Raw genomic sequence first — 12,226 nt, 5'->3', positions numbered from 1 at the left:
TGGCCTGGTCTAAGGTGTAGCAGTGAGGATAATGAAAGGTGGCCAGATCCTGGATATATTTTGAAAGGAGAACCACCAGCATTTCCAGACCGGATCAGGAGTGTAATATGAAAGAAAGAAGAGCCAAGGATGACTCCAAGGTTTGGGGCCCAATCACTTAGAAAGATGAAATTGCCATCTCCTGCGATGGAGACTGCTGGGGGGCAGAGAAGTTTTGTGAGGGGGTAAGATCAGGACTTTAGGGTTGGACATATTAAATCTCAAACAGGTAGCAGTCATTCAGGTGGAGATACTAAGTAGGCAGTTGGTTCTCAAAGCCTGGCAGAGTATTCAGGAAAGAGGTCTGGGTGAGAAATACAAATTTAGAGTCCCCGGCATAGATAAGATGTTTGGACTCTGGAGACTGGAAGAAACCACCAATGGAATGAGTAGATAAAAAGATCAGGGACAGGCCCTGGAACACACTGATATGAAGAGTCAGGGTGGAAAAGGAACCAGCAAAGAAACTAAAGAGTGATGGAGAAGTAGGACAAAAACTAGGAGTGTCATACTTTTGGAAGCTAACGAAGAACTGGATAAGGAGAAACCATAAATGTGTAGCCCAGAAAATAACATAAAACAACTCTCAGGCAAAAGGGGCAAATAATAAAAACTGAAGCAGCTGCCAATAGGAATGTTTATTTAGAAAGTTAGGCCTCACTTAAACTGATCTAGAAGATTTGTACCCTCACAGTGGAGACTGTAAGTGGGTAGGCCTAAAAGAGAAATCATTTCACAGCTTTCAGGAAACAATAGGATTCTTCATCTTTAAAAGTCAACTACTGGGGCACCTGGGTGGCTCAGTCGGTTGGGCGTCTGACCTCAGCTCAGGTCATGATCTCGCTGTCTGTGAGTTCAAGTCCTGCATCGGGCTCTGTGCTGACAGCTGGGGGAGCCTGGAGCCTGTTTCAGATTCTGTGTCTCCCTCTCTCTCTGCCCCTCCCCTGCTTGTGCTCTGTCTCTGTCAAAGATAAACATTAAAAAAATAAAGAAATAAAAGTCAACTACTAAAAGAGAAAACCTCCAACCCTGCTTCAAGAGCAAGACTGACACAGAGCATGCATATTTTCTCTCAAGTCTCATGTACAGCCTAGCAGGTAAAAATCTTAGAGTTTTTAACCTAACCACTTCATTGTACTTCTGGATCTTCAAAGAAGACCTAGATAAATTAATTCCCTGCTTGACTGGGGATCTGAATGTAACACCAACCTCAAGCTCAAGGCTCAACTCCAATCCTGGGAAGCTTTTACTAAGCCCTTTTCCAAATGGGTATCATCTCTCTCCTTTGACTCTTCTATAGCCCTCACTTAAAGCCACTCAATCAGCAATCACATTGTCTTTAATTCTCATTTTTATACCAGGACTGGATAGATGCTTTACATACATTTTTTTCTAATCCTTACAACTCTACACAATTGGGTTTATCCCTATTTTATAGATGAAGAAACTGATGCTCACAAGAATTACTCAAGGTCATGCAACTAGTTAGGGACAAAACCCAGATCTGTCTTACTGCAGAGCCCTTACCTTGACCCAATATACACTACTGCCTCTGGAATAGAAATGCCACACCAGTAATTACCAGTAACTATTTTTGTGACCCTAGACAAGTTTTTAAATCTCTTGGTGCCTCAGTCTTTTTATCAGTGAAATAAAGATGTTGTATCACAAGTACCCCCTGTTGTGAAGATGAAATAAGATAATGTATGTAAAAGTTGTAAACTATACAACAGCTCTTATTATTATATTTACTAGATTTTATCCTCTTTCGACAGGTTCTTATACCTTGTGTGTGTTCCCTTCAATACACAACAAAGGGTTTAATGTGAATTGAATATCATCTACTTGTGTTTGGAAAGATGTAAGACACCTTTTCCTCCTCTAAGGGGAAGGCTGGATCCATGAAGCCTGAATTAAGCAAGCATCCACAATCCAAACCTTAATTTACAACACGAGCAAGCAACTTGGTGCACCCATTAAACACGAGACTCCAACAGCCCGCATGGCAACAGCCCGCAACTGTCTGGTGTTTCGTCTCCAACACAGCTTTTAGTGTTATAACTGTTCGACAATGCGAAAAATCACAAATGAAAAATATCAATACATTTTCTAAGAAAACATGCCTGGAAGGAAGGACAGCAGAAAAAAGACCTGGTTTGTTATTGGAGTTAACAGAGACCCTATTGTTTTGTGTACTATCTGATTTACAGCCTCCTGATGACAATAATATCTAGAATACCATCTAACTCATCACTCACTATGAAATTTGATTTACTTTAAGGTTAGAGAGGGAGGGAGCTAAAACATAAGAGACTCTTAAAAACTGAGAACAAACTGAGGGTTGATGGGGGGGGTGGGAGGGCAAGGAGGGTAGGTGATGGGTTCTGAGGAGGGCACCTGTTGGGATGAGCACTGGGTGTTGTATGGAAACCAATTTGACAATAAATTTCATATAAAAAAAAGAGAAAAAGACCAATAATATATTTATCAAATTTCCTTAGGCATACTCACTTCACTTAACATTTTTGAATATGAAGAAGTCACTTAACATCTTTGCTAATGATGGATCTGTTTTCCAACCTACACAGTAAGGACTAATATTATTTTGCCTATGTCACAGGTTTTTTGTAAAGGTCAGATGAAATAACATATGTAAAATTAATTTACAAATTATAAATGTTACAAGAATAACTAGACAGTCACCCACCACTTGTCCTTTGGTAAATGTCTGGTATTAACAAAACAGGGGCGCCTGGGTGGCTCAGTTGGTTAAACGTCTGACTTCAGCTCAGGTCATGATCTCACAGCTCATGGGTTGGAGCCCTGCATCAGGCTCTGTGCTGACAGCTCAGAGCCTGGAACCTGCTTCAGATTCTGTGTCTCCCTCTTTCTCTGCCCCTTGCCTGCCCACGCTCTGCCTCTTTCTCTCAAAAATAAACATTAAAAAAAAAATCAGTCATAAGTTGCAGAAAACCTTTATTTAAAAAAAAAAACTGAGATACTGATTTCTCTGTGTGCGCTCACTTTGTAGTAGTACCTAAGAGAATTTTTAAGTTTTTTTTAATGTTTATTTATTTGAGAGAGAGAGAAAGAGCGTGAGCAGGGGAGAGGCAGAGAGAGAAGGAGACACAGAATCCAAAGCAGGCTCCAGGCTCTGAGAAGTCAGCACAGAGCCCGACACAGGGCTCGAACTCATGAACCATGAGGTCATGACCTGAGCTGAAGTCGGATGCTTAACTGACTGAGCCACCCAGGCACCCCCCTAAGAGAATTTCTTTAAAAAAATCTATCCATCTATGAAAAGGACACCACAAATGTTTTAACTCTAGAAGCTATAGAAGAGATAGTTGGTAAAGTAGATCCTCCCACAACAGATCTATATTCCAACAACAACAAAAAAGCTTCAGATGGTTCAGATATGCCTTCCTAAAAGGGTAAAAATGGACTGTGAAGTCAGAATGTAGCCACATACTAAAAAAAAAAAAAAAAAAAGATATAGTCACACACTACATATGTGACAGGTGTCACATATGAGGTCATTTTATCTACTACCTCAGTCTCTGCAAAATGCCGAGTGACTCAGAGTACTAAAAACCAGTCCTTTTCCCTGCCTCCCATTGGTTACCCCAGTGCTTCTTCAACACCTCTGGCAAAACAGGAATTAGGAGAATAGAGAAATCAAAATTAGTTCTAGATCCAGGACTGCTTACCATTTCTCTTCCTGTTTCCTTGACTTAATTCTTTTCTGGACTAAGCATAGGAAACCACAAAGGACTGATGTCATAGTTTACAAGCTGACCGCTTGAGCCCAAAAATCCTTGAGCTGTGTTACCAACTTCCACCGAAACTTTAATGAAAAGTTACACAAACATCCAAAAGAAGACTAAGAGCTAGAAAAGATCCAAGTTCTTACACAGTATACATACCACAGAAGGATGTACCTTTGCATCATTTTGCTTGTCACTTATCAACTATGTTGAACTATAAATATATTTTTAGCCACAATAGCAAGAAAAAAGGAAGGGACGTAATAAGCACTTTAGAGCAAATTTTGCCAGGGGAAGATACTTTAGACACTGCCTATTCTTGTTTCAGTATAAAGAGGCTTAAATTTGCCTTTGTGATAGAAATAAACAAAATAAATTGCTTGAGTACTTGAATTCTAAATCTCCTATGAAATCTTTGCTCTCCCCTCATTTGAAATTGCTAACTAACATTTCTCAAATAATCCTCTGAATAAAATCCCCAGTTTCCCAGAAGTATCCCACAAGTAGGTGTAATGCTTCTTTGTGTCAAGACCATTTGGCTTTTACAGCCTACCTAATTTCTGTACCATTCTGTCAAAAAATAATTTATTGATGTGGGCAAAATCATTGCCCCATCTTTGTCCCTGATTATGATTTGTAAGCTACTTAAAGAAAAAGTGACCAACTAAGTTTTTTGTATTGATGACATTTGTTCCTGTATTTTAGCCTTCCTTTTTTTTTTTTTTTTAAGTTTTTTTTCCATTTTTTACGGTTTGGCAATTTTCTAAATTCCAAAAGCACACCACAAAACCTATCCTCTATTTAATGATCTGATGGATGTGTTGACCTCGTCTTAAGGGACCTTGAATTTCAAGAGTCCCTGAATTACAACCAGGATAATGTTTAAGACCAACCTCCACGTGATCTATCTTGCTCTTCTAAGAAATTTTCCTGTATGAAATAACAATACCCGTTACCAGCAAAGCCGGAGAAGCATACTCACCAAGTGAACATAAGGCACAAAGTATCCGAAAAGTGCAAGCGGTATTCCAACTGCCCAAACCGCATAAGCGGTCACCTTGAAGAGGGCAAAATTGAAAAATTTTTTTGGAGGACTAAACTTCCTCCTGGAAAAGAGGGAGAATCTGTTGTTGCCTCCTTTGGTTCCACCCTCTTTATCTTTGGCACTTGGAGCAAGAGGTCGGTACGTAAAGCTAGCCAGAAAGAGAACAAACATGAAGATGCAGAGGACCCTCAGTGTGTGAAAGAGGCCCACGGTGTCGGTCAGAACCCTTAAAAGGAAAGGCAGCAAAATTGTGAAGATGCTGCTGCCCGCGGTGACAATGCCATTCACCAGTCCAAGGCGCTTCTTGAAATAGTGTCCCAAAATGACCAGCGAAGGCTGGTATGCAAAGGAGCAGCCACAAGCAAATATGATTCCATAGGTAAGGTACAGAGGCTCGATGGAGCTGTGGGGAGATGAAACAGAGAGAAAGCAGCTTTCATTATTTTTATCAAGTGCTTGGTAGAATAAAACCTTCTAGTAAGAGTGGGTTTTAGCTCTTCAACCGATTTTACACAAATAAAAATTTAACAGAAAGAGGTGAAAAACTCAATATGCTAAGAATATGACACTAAAAATATTTTCACGTCATCTGAATGGATAATAAAATGCCTCAACTATGTGAAAAATGACCATTAAGGCCATCAGTGATTTTGTTCCTCTTCCTCTTTTCATGGATTCCAGGTGAACCGTGCAGCACTCAGTCAGAACTGTTGTGCTCTCCACAACTCAGAAAGGACAGTGCCAGGAAGGGCTTCAGTAAAATGACAGTGATTAAACTAACGAACAAAAAAACCTAGTCTCAATAAAAGCTTTTGAAAATTATAATTTTACTATAAAAACTCATTATTTTATTGAGACTTCCCAGACACTTACTAAGCAATCTATTCAAGGGAAAAGCTGCATTTGATATTTTCTCCCCAAGGTTATGTCAGAAACACTTGCACAGAGAAGCAGTTGTGTCTCATTTCTGCTGGCCTAACGGCTGTGGACCAACCTTCGCCCCTGTACTGCACGGCTCTCAGCATTGTGCAAGACAGCAAGAGACCATGTTCTGACTGCCGGAAGACGAAGGGAAGTGTGTTATTAGTGATCCCACCTTGTAAGTTTTAAGGCCACGTATGCCTCAAAACAATAATAAAGGATTGAGAATTGTATAGTTTCACCAAATAACTTAATTACATATCTCTTAGGAACATCAAGGATATTATTACATTCTTTGAAACAATTAAGGTAAGGAGTAAAAGAATACTAATTTTTTTTCTTTTTGAAAAGCCCAATTCAAAAGGCTGTATCTCAGTAGCAAAGGCAAATTATTTATTAGAAACTAAGACAGATAAAGTCGGTTAATAATTAAAATTTGAACAATAACACTAGTCTAGCAATATGCTAAGGTAATCATAAGGAACTCTAGAATCTGATAAAATCAAGGCAGGTTGGCAATCTTCTCTGAGATGCCCTTCCCCCATTATTAGTCCACAGCGAGCACAATCTCCAAATGAGGCTCAAGAGTCACTCCTAGGTTTTCCCAGGTTAATTTTACTTCACTCTGATCACCCTCTACTCAATCTCCACTCTATTCCATAAACATATATTCAGCAGCCATAGGTTCCAGGTACTTGACGAAAAAAATATTAAACATGTAAAAAACACCCTACTCATAATCTTTGTGAAACAAGACATCTACCCAAACAATATAGAACAAAATGCTTCATTCATTCTGCCTCAGTGCCTCAGTTTTTCCACATAAGTAGTTTTCAAGATAACTGCAACTTACTACTTAAGGTGCTATTTTTATTTAACAATTTTAAAGGAAAAATCTAAATCCACTGTACATTTCTCTGCCTTTTTCAAAACATATATTAAAAACAGTATTGACAACACGGTACAATCATGGACACCTGTATCTATACAATATGTCACAGTACTGTAAATCTGTCAGTTGGAAAACCTGAGAGCCATGGATATAAACTGGAAACATTCTCTTGGGCACTATTTTAAATACTAAGTGCTGCGTGATATTAAGCTTTGCATGTCTCCTACAGAGTAAAGCACATAAGCACAAATGATGGCATTTTCAATGCTGCTCAGCATCTTTCACTTCTAAGTTTTCACCTCAGTAACAGCTGGTTCAAATCGTTGAAGTTTGACAACTGGAAAAGTGCAGTGTACATCAGTAAATATCAACCATGTGTGTAAAGAGGATCCCGAGAAGGGATGTGATGTGACCTGGAGTTGCTAGAGAAGGCTTTCCTAAGAAAGCTGAACTTGAACTATAGGAAAGTGAGTCCACTGTTCGACACCTGGAATTTATACCACGTGACCCCTCGCTCCCCTTAAAGCTTGATAGCTTTTGATCAGTGGGTTAAAAAAAATGCAACTGAATAAAAAATATGAGAGAGGTGCAAACAAAAGCACTCAAATTATGAAGCTCTCTGACTTGCTGCCATGGATAACACTGTGTAAGTCATAGTGCTTAAAGCTTACGCAATGAAAAGAGGATTTTTTCCTTGTAAACAGCAAAGTTTCTGAAAGCACAACTTTATGGTATCTAACAGTTCTTGAAAAGCAGCATGAAGAACCAAGTCCTTACCGGGGCGCCTGGGTGGCGCAGTCGGTTAAGCATCCGACTTCAGCCAGGTCACGATCTCGCGGTCCGGGAGTTCGAGCCCCGCGTCGGGCTCTGGGCTGATGGCTCGGAGCCTGGAGCCTGTTTCCGATTCTGTGTCTCCCTCTCTCTCTGCCCCTCCCCCGTTCATGCTCTGTCTCTCTCTGTCCCAAAAATAAATAAACGTTGGAAAAAAAAAATTAAAAAAAAAAAAAAGAACCAAGTCCTTACCTTACAAAAGAACTGGACAGGAGTCCAATGAATCCAACAGCAGCACCCACGACAGCTGTCTTCTGACAACCAAACATGTCTGTGAAGACGCTGGCTATTGGGCAGCAAAAGAAAATCATCCCCATGGACAGAGAACTTACCCACGCTGTAAAAGAGGGACAAAAGGGACATTATGTTATGGCAAACTGCATCTGTAGTTATCCCATAGGATATAATATGTATTTAGAATAACATTAGTACAAAAAAGCTACTACTTTTTTGGAATGGGAAGAAATTGGAATAAATTAGAAACAGATCTGAATCACAGCCCAAAGGACTGACCAATACTAATTATAACTGGCACAGCAATTATTTGTGTTTAACTGAATTTTTAGTTTGTTTCCGTAATCAAATCAAACACTCTTCTATGACCCAAACTCTATTAATCTCTAACCTGGTATCTATGGTTTTAAGCAACTTCTAGTCTATGGAAAGAAAGTCATTTAAAAAAATTTAGATACATTTACTAATGCATGCTTAGGTGGTCAAACTGCGAAGAAATGATGACCACTGGAAGTCAGGATAGTGGTTAACGCTTAGGGGGAGGAAACAGAATTATAATCATTTGGAACCAATAGTTAAGAACTGAACATCTGCCTAGAGTCTGGGCTTAGTTCTTGTGCTAAGGCAATCAAGTCATACACAGGTCGACTATCTGTTGACCTGGATAATAGTTACTGGGTATCCCTTTATTGATGAAACCACACACACATTTTATCTTCTTTTCCGAAAGTATGTTATCTGTCACAATTAAAAATAAAAACAAAACTTAAGAATCAGAAGTCATGGGGCACCTGAATGGCTCGGTCAGTTAGGCGTCTGACTTTTGAGTTTGGCTCAGGTCGTGATCTCGCGGTTTGTGGGTTTGAGCCCTGCATAGGGCTCTTCATTGATGGTGTGCAACCTGCTTGTGATTCTCTCTCCCTCTGTCCTTCTCCCACTTGCATGTGCACACTCTCTCAAAAAATATAAACATAAAACATTTTGAATCAAAAGTCATAATTTCCTGTTCTGATTCTGTAAAAGCCAAAACAAAAGGGAACCAATAACAGAGAAATACTGAATATAAATTACAATTTTGTGCAAAAGAAACAAGTGATCTCACAAGATACTAAGTCTATAAATTCTAATTAAAAAGTATAATAAACTAATGGGACCTAAGTGCATGGGCTAATAAACAGACAGATTTGGGTCCAAATCCCTTGGCCCTATAACTACAATACATCCTTAAGCAAGTCACTTCTGCTTAGTCTGTTTTCTTATCTCGAAAGGGGATCTAACACATACCTTTCCAGAATTATTAAGAATTAGGGAAAATATATCTAAACCTCAATATCTAGCACAGAAGACCTTAATGATTTAGAGTTTTAACAACAACAAATTGTCTGTCTTATACATTGGAACAGATGATCTCTAAAGCTCCTTCCTCTAAACCGAAAGTTTACTAGTTAGTATATTTCCTCAGCAAAGGAAGTAAGTCCAGACCCTATGTAAATGATCACTTCTTCATAATGGGGTACAAAAAGAAGACTTTATCAGGCTAACAATTTAATGCTTTGCCTTCTTACATTTTAAATTATGCATATTTTAATCAGTCATATTTTGATCTTCTTCCTAACCTTACCAGAAAGGAGACTATGTTCTTAGAACACAATGAAGAGACTGTACAAACAAAGCAATATTTTTTTAAATTTAACAATAATTAACATACAGTGTTCTATTAATTTCAGGTGTACAACATAATGATTCAATAATTCTATACATTACTCAGGATTCATCATGATAAGTGTATTCTTTTTTTTTAATATGAAATTTATTGTCAAATTGGTTTCCATACAACACCCAGTGCTCATCCCAAAAGGTGCCCTCCTCAATACCCATCATCCACCCCCCCTTGCTCCCACCCCCCATCAACCCTCAGTTTGTTTGCAGATTTTAAGTCTCTTATGCTTTGGCACTCTCCCTCTCTAACCTCTTTTTTTTTTTAATTCCCCTCATGGTCTTCTGTTAAGTTTCTCAGGATCCACATAAGAGTGAAAACGTATGGTATCTGTCTTTTTCTGCCTGAATTATTTCACTTAACACTCTCCAGTTCCATCCACATTGCTACAAAGGGCCATATTTCATTCTTTCTCATTGCCACATAGTATTCCATGTGTATATAAACCACAATTTCTTTATCCATTTGTCAGTTGACGGACATTTAGGCTCTTTCCATAATTTGGCTATTGTTGAGAGTGCTGCTATAAACATTGGGGTACAAGTGCCCCTATGCATCAGTACTCCTGTATCCCTTGGGTAAATTCCTAGCAGTGCTATTGCTAGGTCACAGGGTAGGTCTATTTTTAATTTTCTGAGGAACCTCCACACTGCTTTCCAGAGCGGCTGCACCAATTTGCATTCCCACCAACAGTGCAAGAGGGTTCCGGTTTCTCCACATCCTCTCCAGCATCTATAGTCTCCTGATTTGTTCATTTTAGCCACTCTGACTGGCATCGGGTGATATCTGAGTGTGGTTTGATTTGTATTTCCCTGATGAGGAGTGACGTTGAGCATCTTTTCATGTGCCTGTTGGCCATCTGGATGTCTTCTTTAGAGAAGTGTCTATTCATGTTTTCTGCCCATTTCTTCACTGGATTATTTGTTTTTCGGGTGTGGAGTTTGGTGAGCTCTTTATAGATTTTGGATACTAGCCCTTTGTCCGATATGTCATTTGCAAATATCTTTTCCCATTCCTTTGGTTGCCTTTCAGTTTTGCTGATTGTTTCCTTTGCTGTGCAGAAGTTTTTTATCTTCATGAGGTCCCAATAGTTCATTTTTGCTTTTAATTCCCTTGCCCTTGGGGATGTGTCAAGTAAGAAACTGCTGCGACTGAGGTCAGAGAGGTTTTTTCCTGCTTTCTCCTCTAGGGTTTTGATGGTTTCCTGTCTCACATTAAGGTCCTTCATCCATTTTGAGTTTGTTTTTGTGAATGGTATAACAAAGTGGTCTAGTTTCATTCTTTTGCATGTTGCTGTCCAGTTCTCCCAGCACCATTTGTTAAAGAGACTGTCTTTTTTCCATTGGATATTCTTTCCTGTTTTGTCAAAGATTAGTTGGCCATACTTTTGTGGGTCTAGTTCTGGGGTTTCTATTCTATTCCATTGGTCTATGTGTCTGTTTTTGTGCCAATACCATGCTGTCTTGATGATGACAGCTTTGTAGTAGAGGCTAAAGTCTGGGATTGTGATGCCTCCTGCTTTGGTCTTCTTCAAAATTACTTTGGCTATTCGGGGCCTTTTGTGGTTCCATATGAATTTTAGGATTGTTTGTTCTAGCTTCGAGAAGAATGCTGGTACAATTTTGATTGGGATTGCATTGAATGTGCAGATAGCTTTGGGTAGTATTGACATTTTTACAACATTTATTCTTCCAATCCATGAGCAGGGAATGTCTTTCCATTTCTTTATATCTTCTTCAATTTCCTTCATAAGATTTCTATAGTTTTCAGCATACAGATCTTTTACATCTTTGGTTAGGTTTATTCCTAGGTATTTTATGCTTCTTGGTGCAATTGTGAATGGGATCAGTTTCTTTATTTGTCTTTCTGTTGCTTCATTATTAGTGTATAAGAATGCGACTGATTTCTGTACATTGATTTTGTAGCCTGCAACTTTGCTGAATTCATGTATCAGTTCTAGCAGACTTTTGGTGGAGTCTATCGGATTTTCCATGTATAATATCATGTCATCTGCAAAAAGTGAAAGCTTGACTTCATCTTTGCCAATTTTGATGCCTTTGATTTCCTTTTGTTGTCTGATTGCTGATGCTAGAACTTCCAACACTATGTTAAACAACAGGGGTGAGAGTGGGCATCCCTGTCGTGTTCCTGATCTCAGGGAGAAACCTCTCAGTTTTTCCCCATTGAGGATGATATTAGCTGTGGGCTTTTCATAAATGGCTTTTATGATGTTTAAGTATGTTCCTTCTATCCCGACTTTCTAGAGGGTTTTTATTAAAAAAGGATGCTGAATTTTGTCAAATGCTTTTCAGCATCGATTAACAGGATCATGTGGCTCTTTTATTTTATTAACGTGATGTATCACATTGATTGATTTGCGAATGTTGAACCAGCCCTGAAGCCCAGGAATGAATCCCACTTGATCATGGTGAATAATTCTTTTTACATGCTGTTGAATTCGATTAGCTAGTATCTTATTGAGAATTTTCGCATCCATATTCATCAGGGATATTGGCCTGTAGTTCTCTTTTTTTACTGGGTCTCTGTCTGGTTTAGGAATCAAAGTAATGCTGACTTCATAGAATGAGTCTGGAAGTTTTCCTTCCCTTTCTAATTTTTGGAATAGCTTGAGAAGGATAGGGATTATTTCTGCTTTAAATGTCTGGTAGAATTCTCCTGGGAAGCCATCTGGTCCTGGACTCTTATTTGTTGGGAGATTTTTGATAACTGATTCAATTTCTTCACTGGTTATGGGTCTGTTCAAGCTTTAAATTTCTTCC

General features: G+C 38.9%; 1 protein-coding gene across 1 annotated transcript in view; it reads right to left on the bottom strand.

Annotated features, from left to right (window-relative positions):
- SLC16A10 (solute carrier family 16 member 10) overlaps positions 1 to 12,226 on the bottom strand; it is a 116,256-nt gene that overhangs the window by 33,707 nt on the left and 70,323 nt on the right. Inside the window, exons 2-3 of the mRNA XM_043592121.1 lie at positions 7,688 to 7,832; positions 4,789 to 5,254 (exon numbers count right to left, since the gene is read on the bottom strand). Coding sequence (XP_043448056.1) covers positions 4,789 to 5,254; positions 7,688 to 7,832 — 611 coding nt within the window. The remainder of the gene's footprint in view (positions 1 to 4,788; positions 5,255 to 7,687; positions 7,833 to 12,226) is intronic.

The sequence above is a fragment of the Prionailurus bengalensis genome, chromosome B2 (assembly GCF_016509475.1).
Source record: "Prionailurus bengalensis isolate Pbe53 chromosome B2, Fcat_Pben_1.1_paternal_pri, whole genome shotgun sequence".
In the NCBI taxonomy this organism is placed as follows: Eukaryota; Metazoa; Chordata; class Mammalia; order Carnivora; family Felidae; genus Prionailurus; species Prionailurus bengalensis.
The sequence above is the reverse complement of the archived record's forward strand: the minus strand, read 5'-3'. Positions and strand labels throughout refer to the sequence as shown.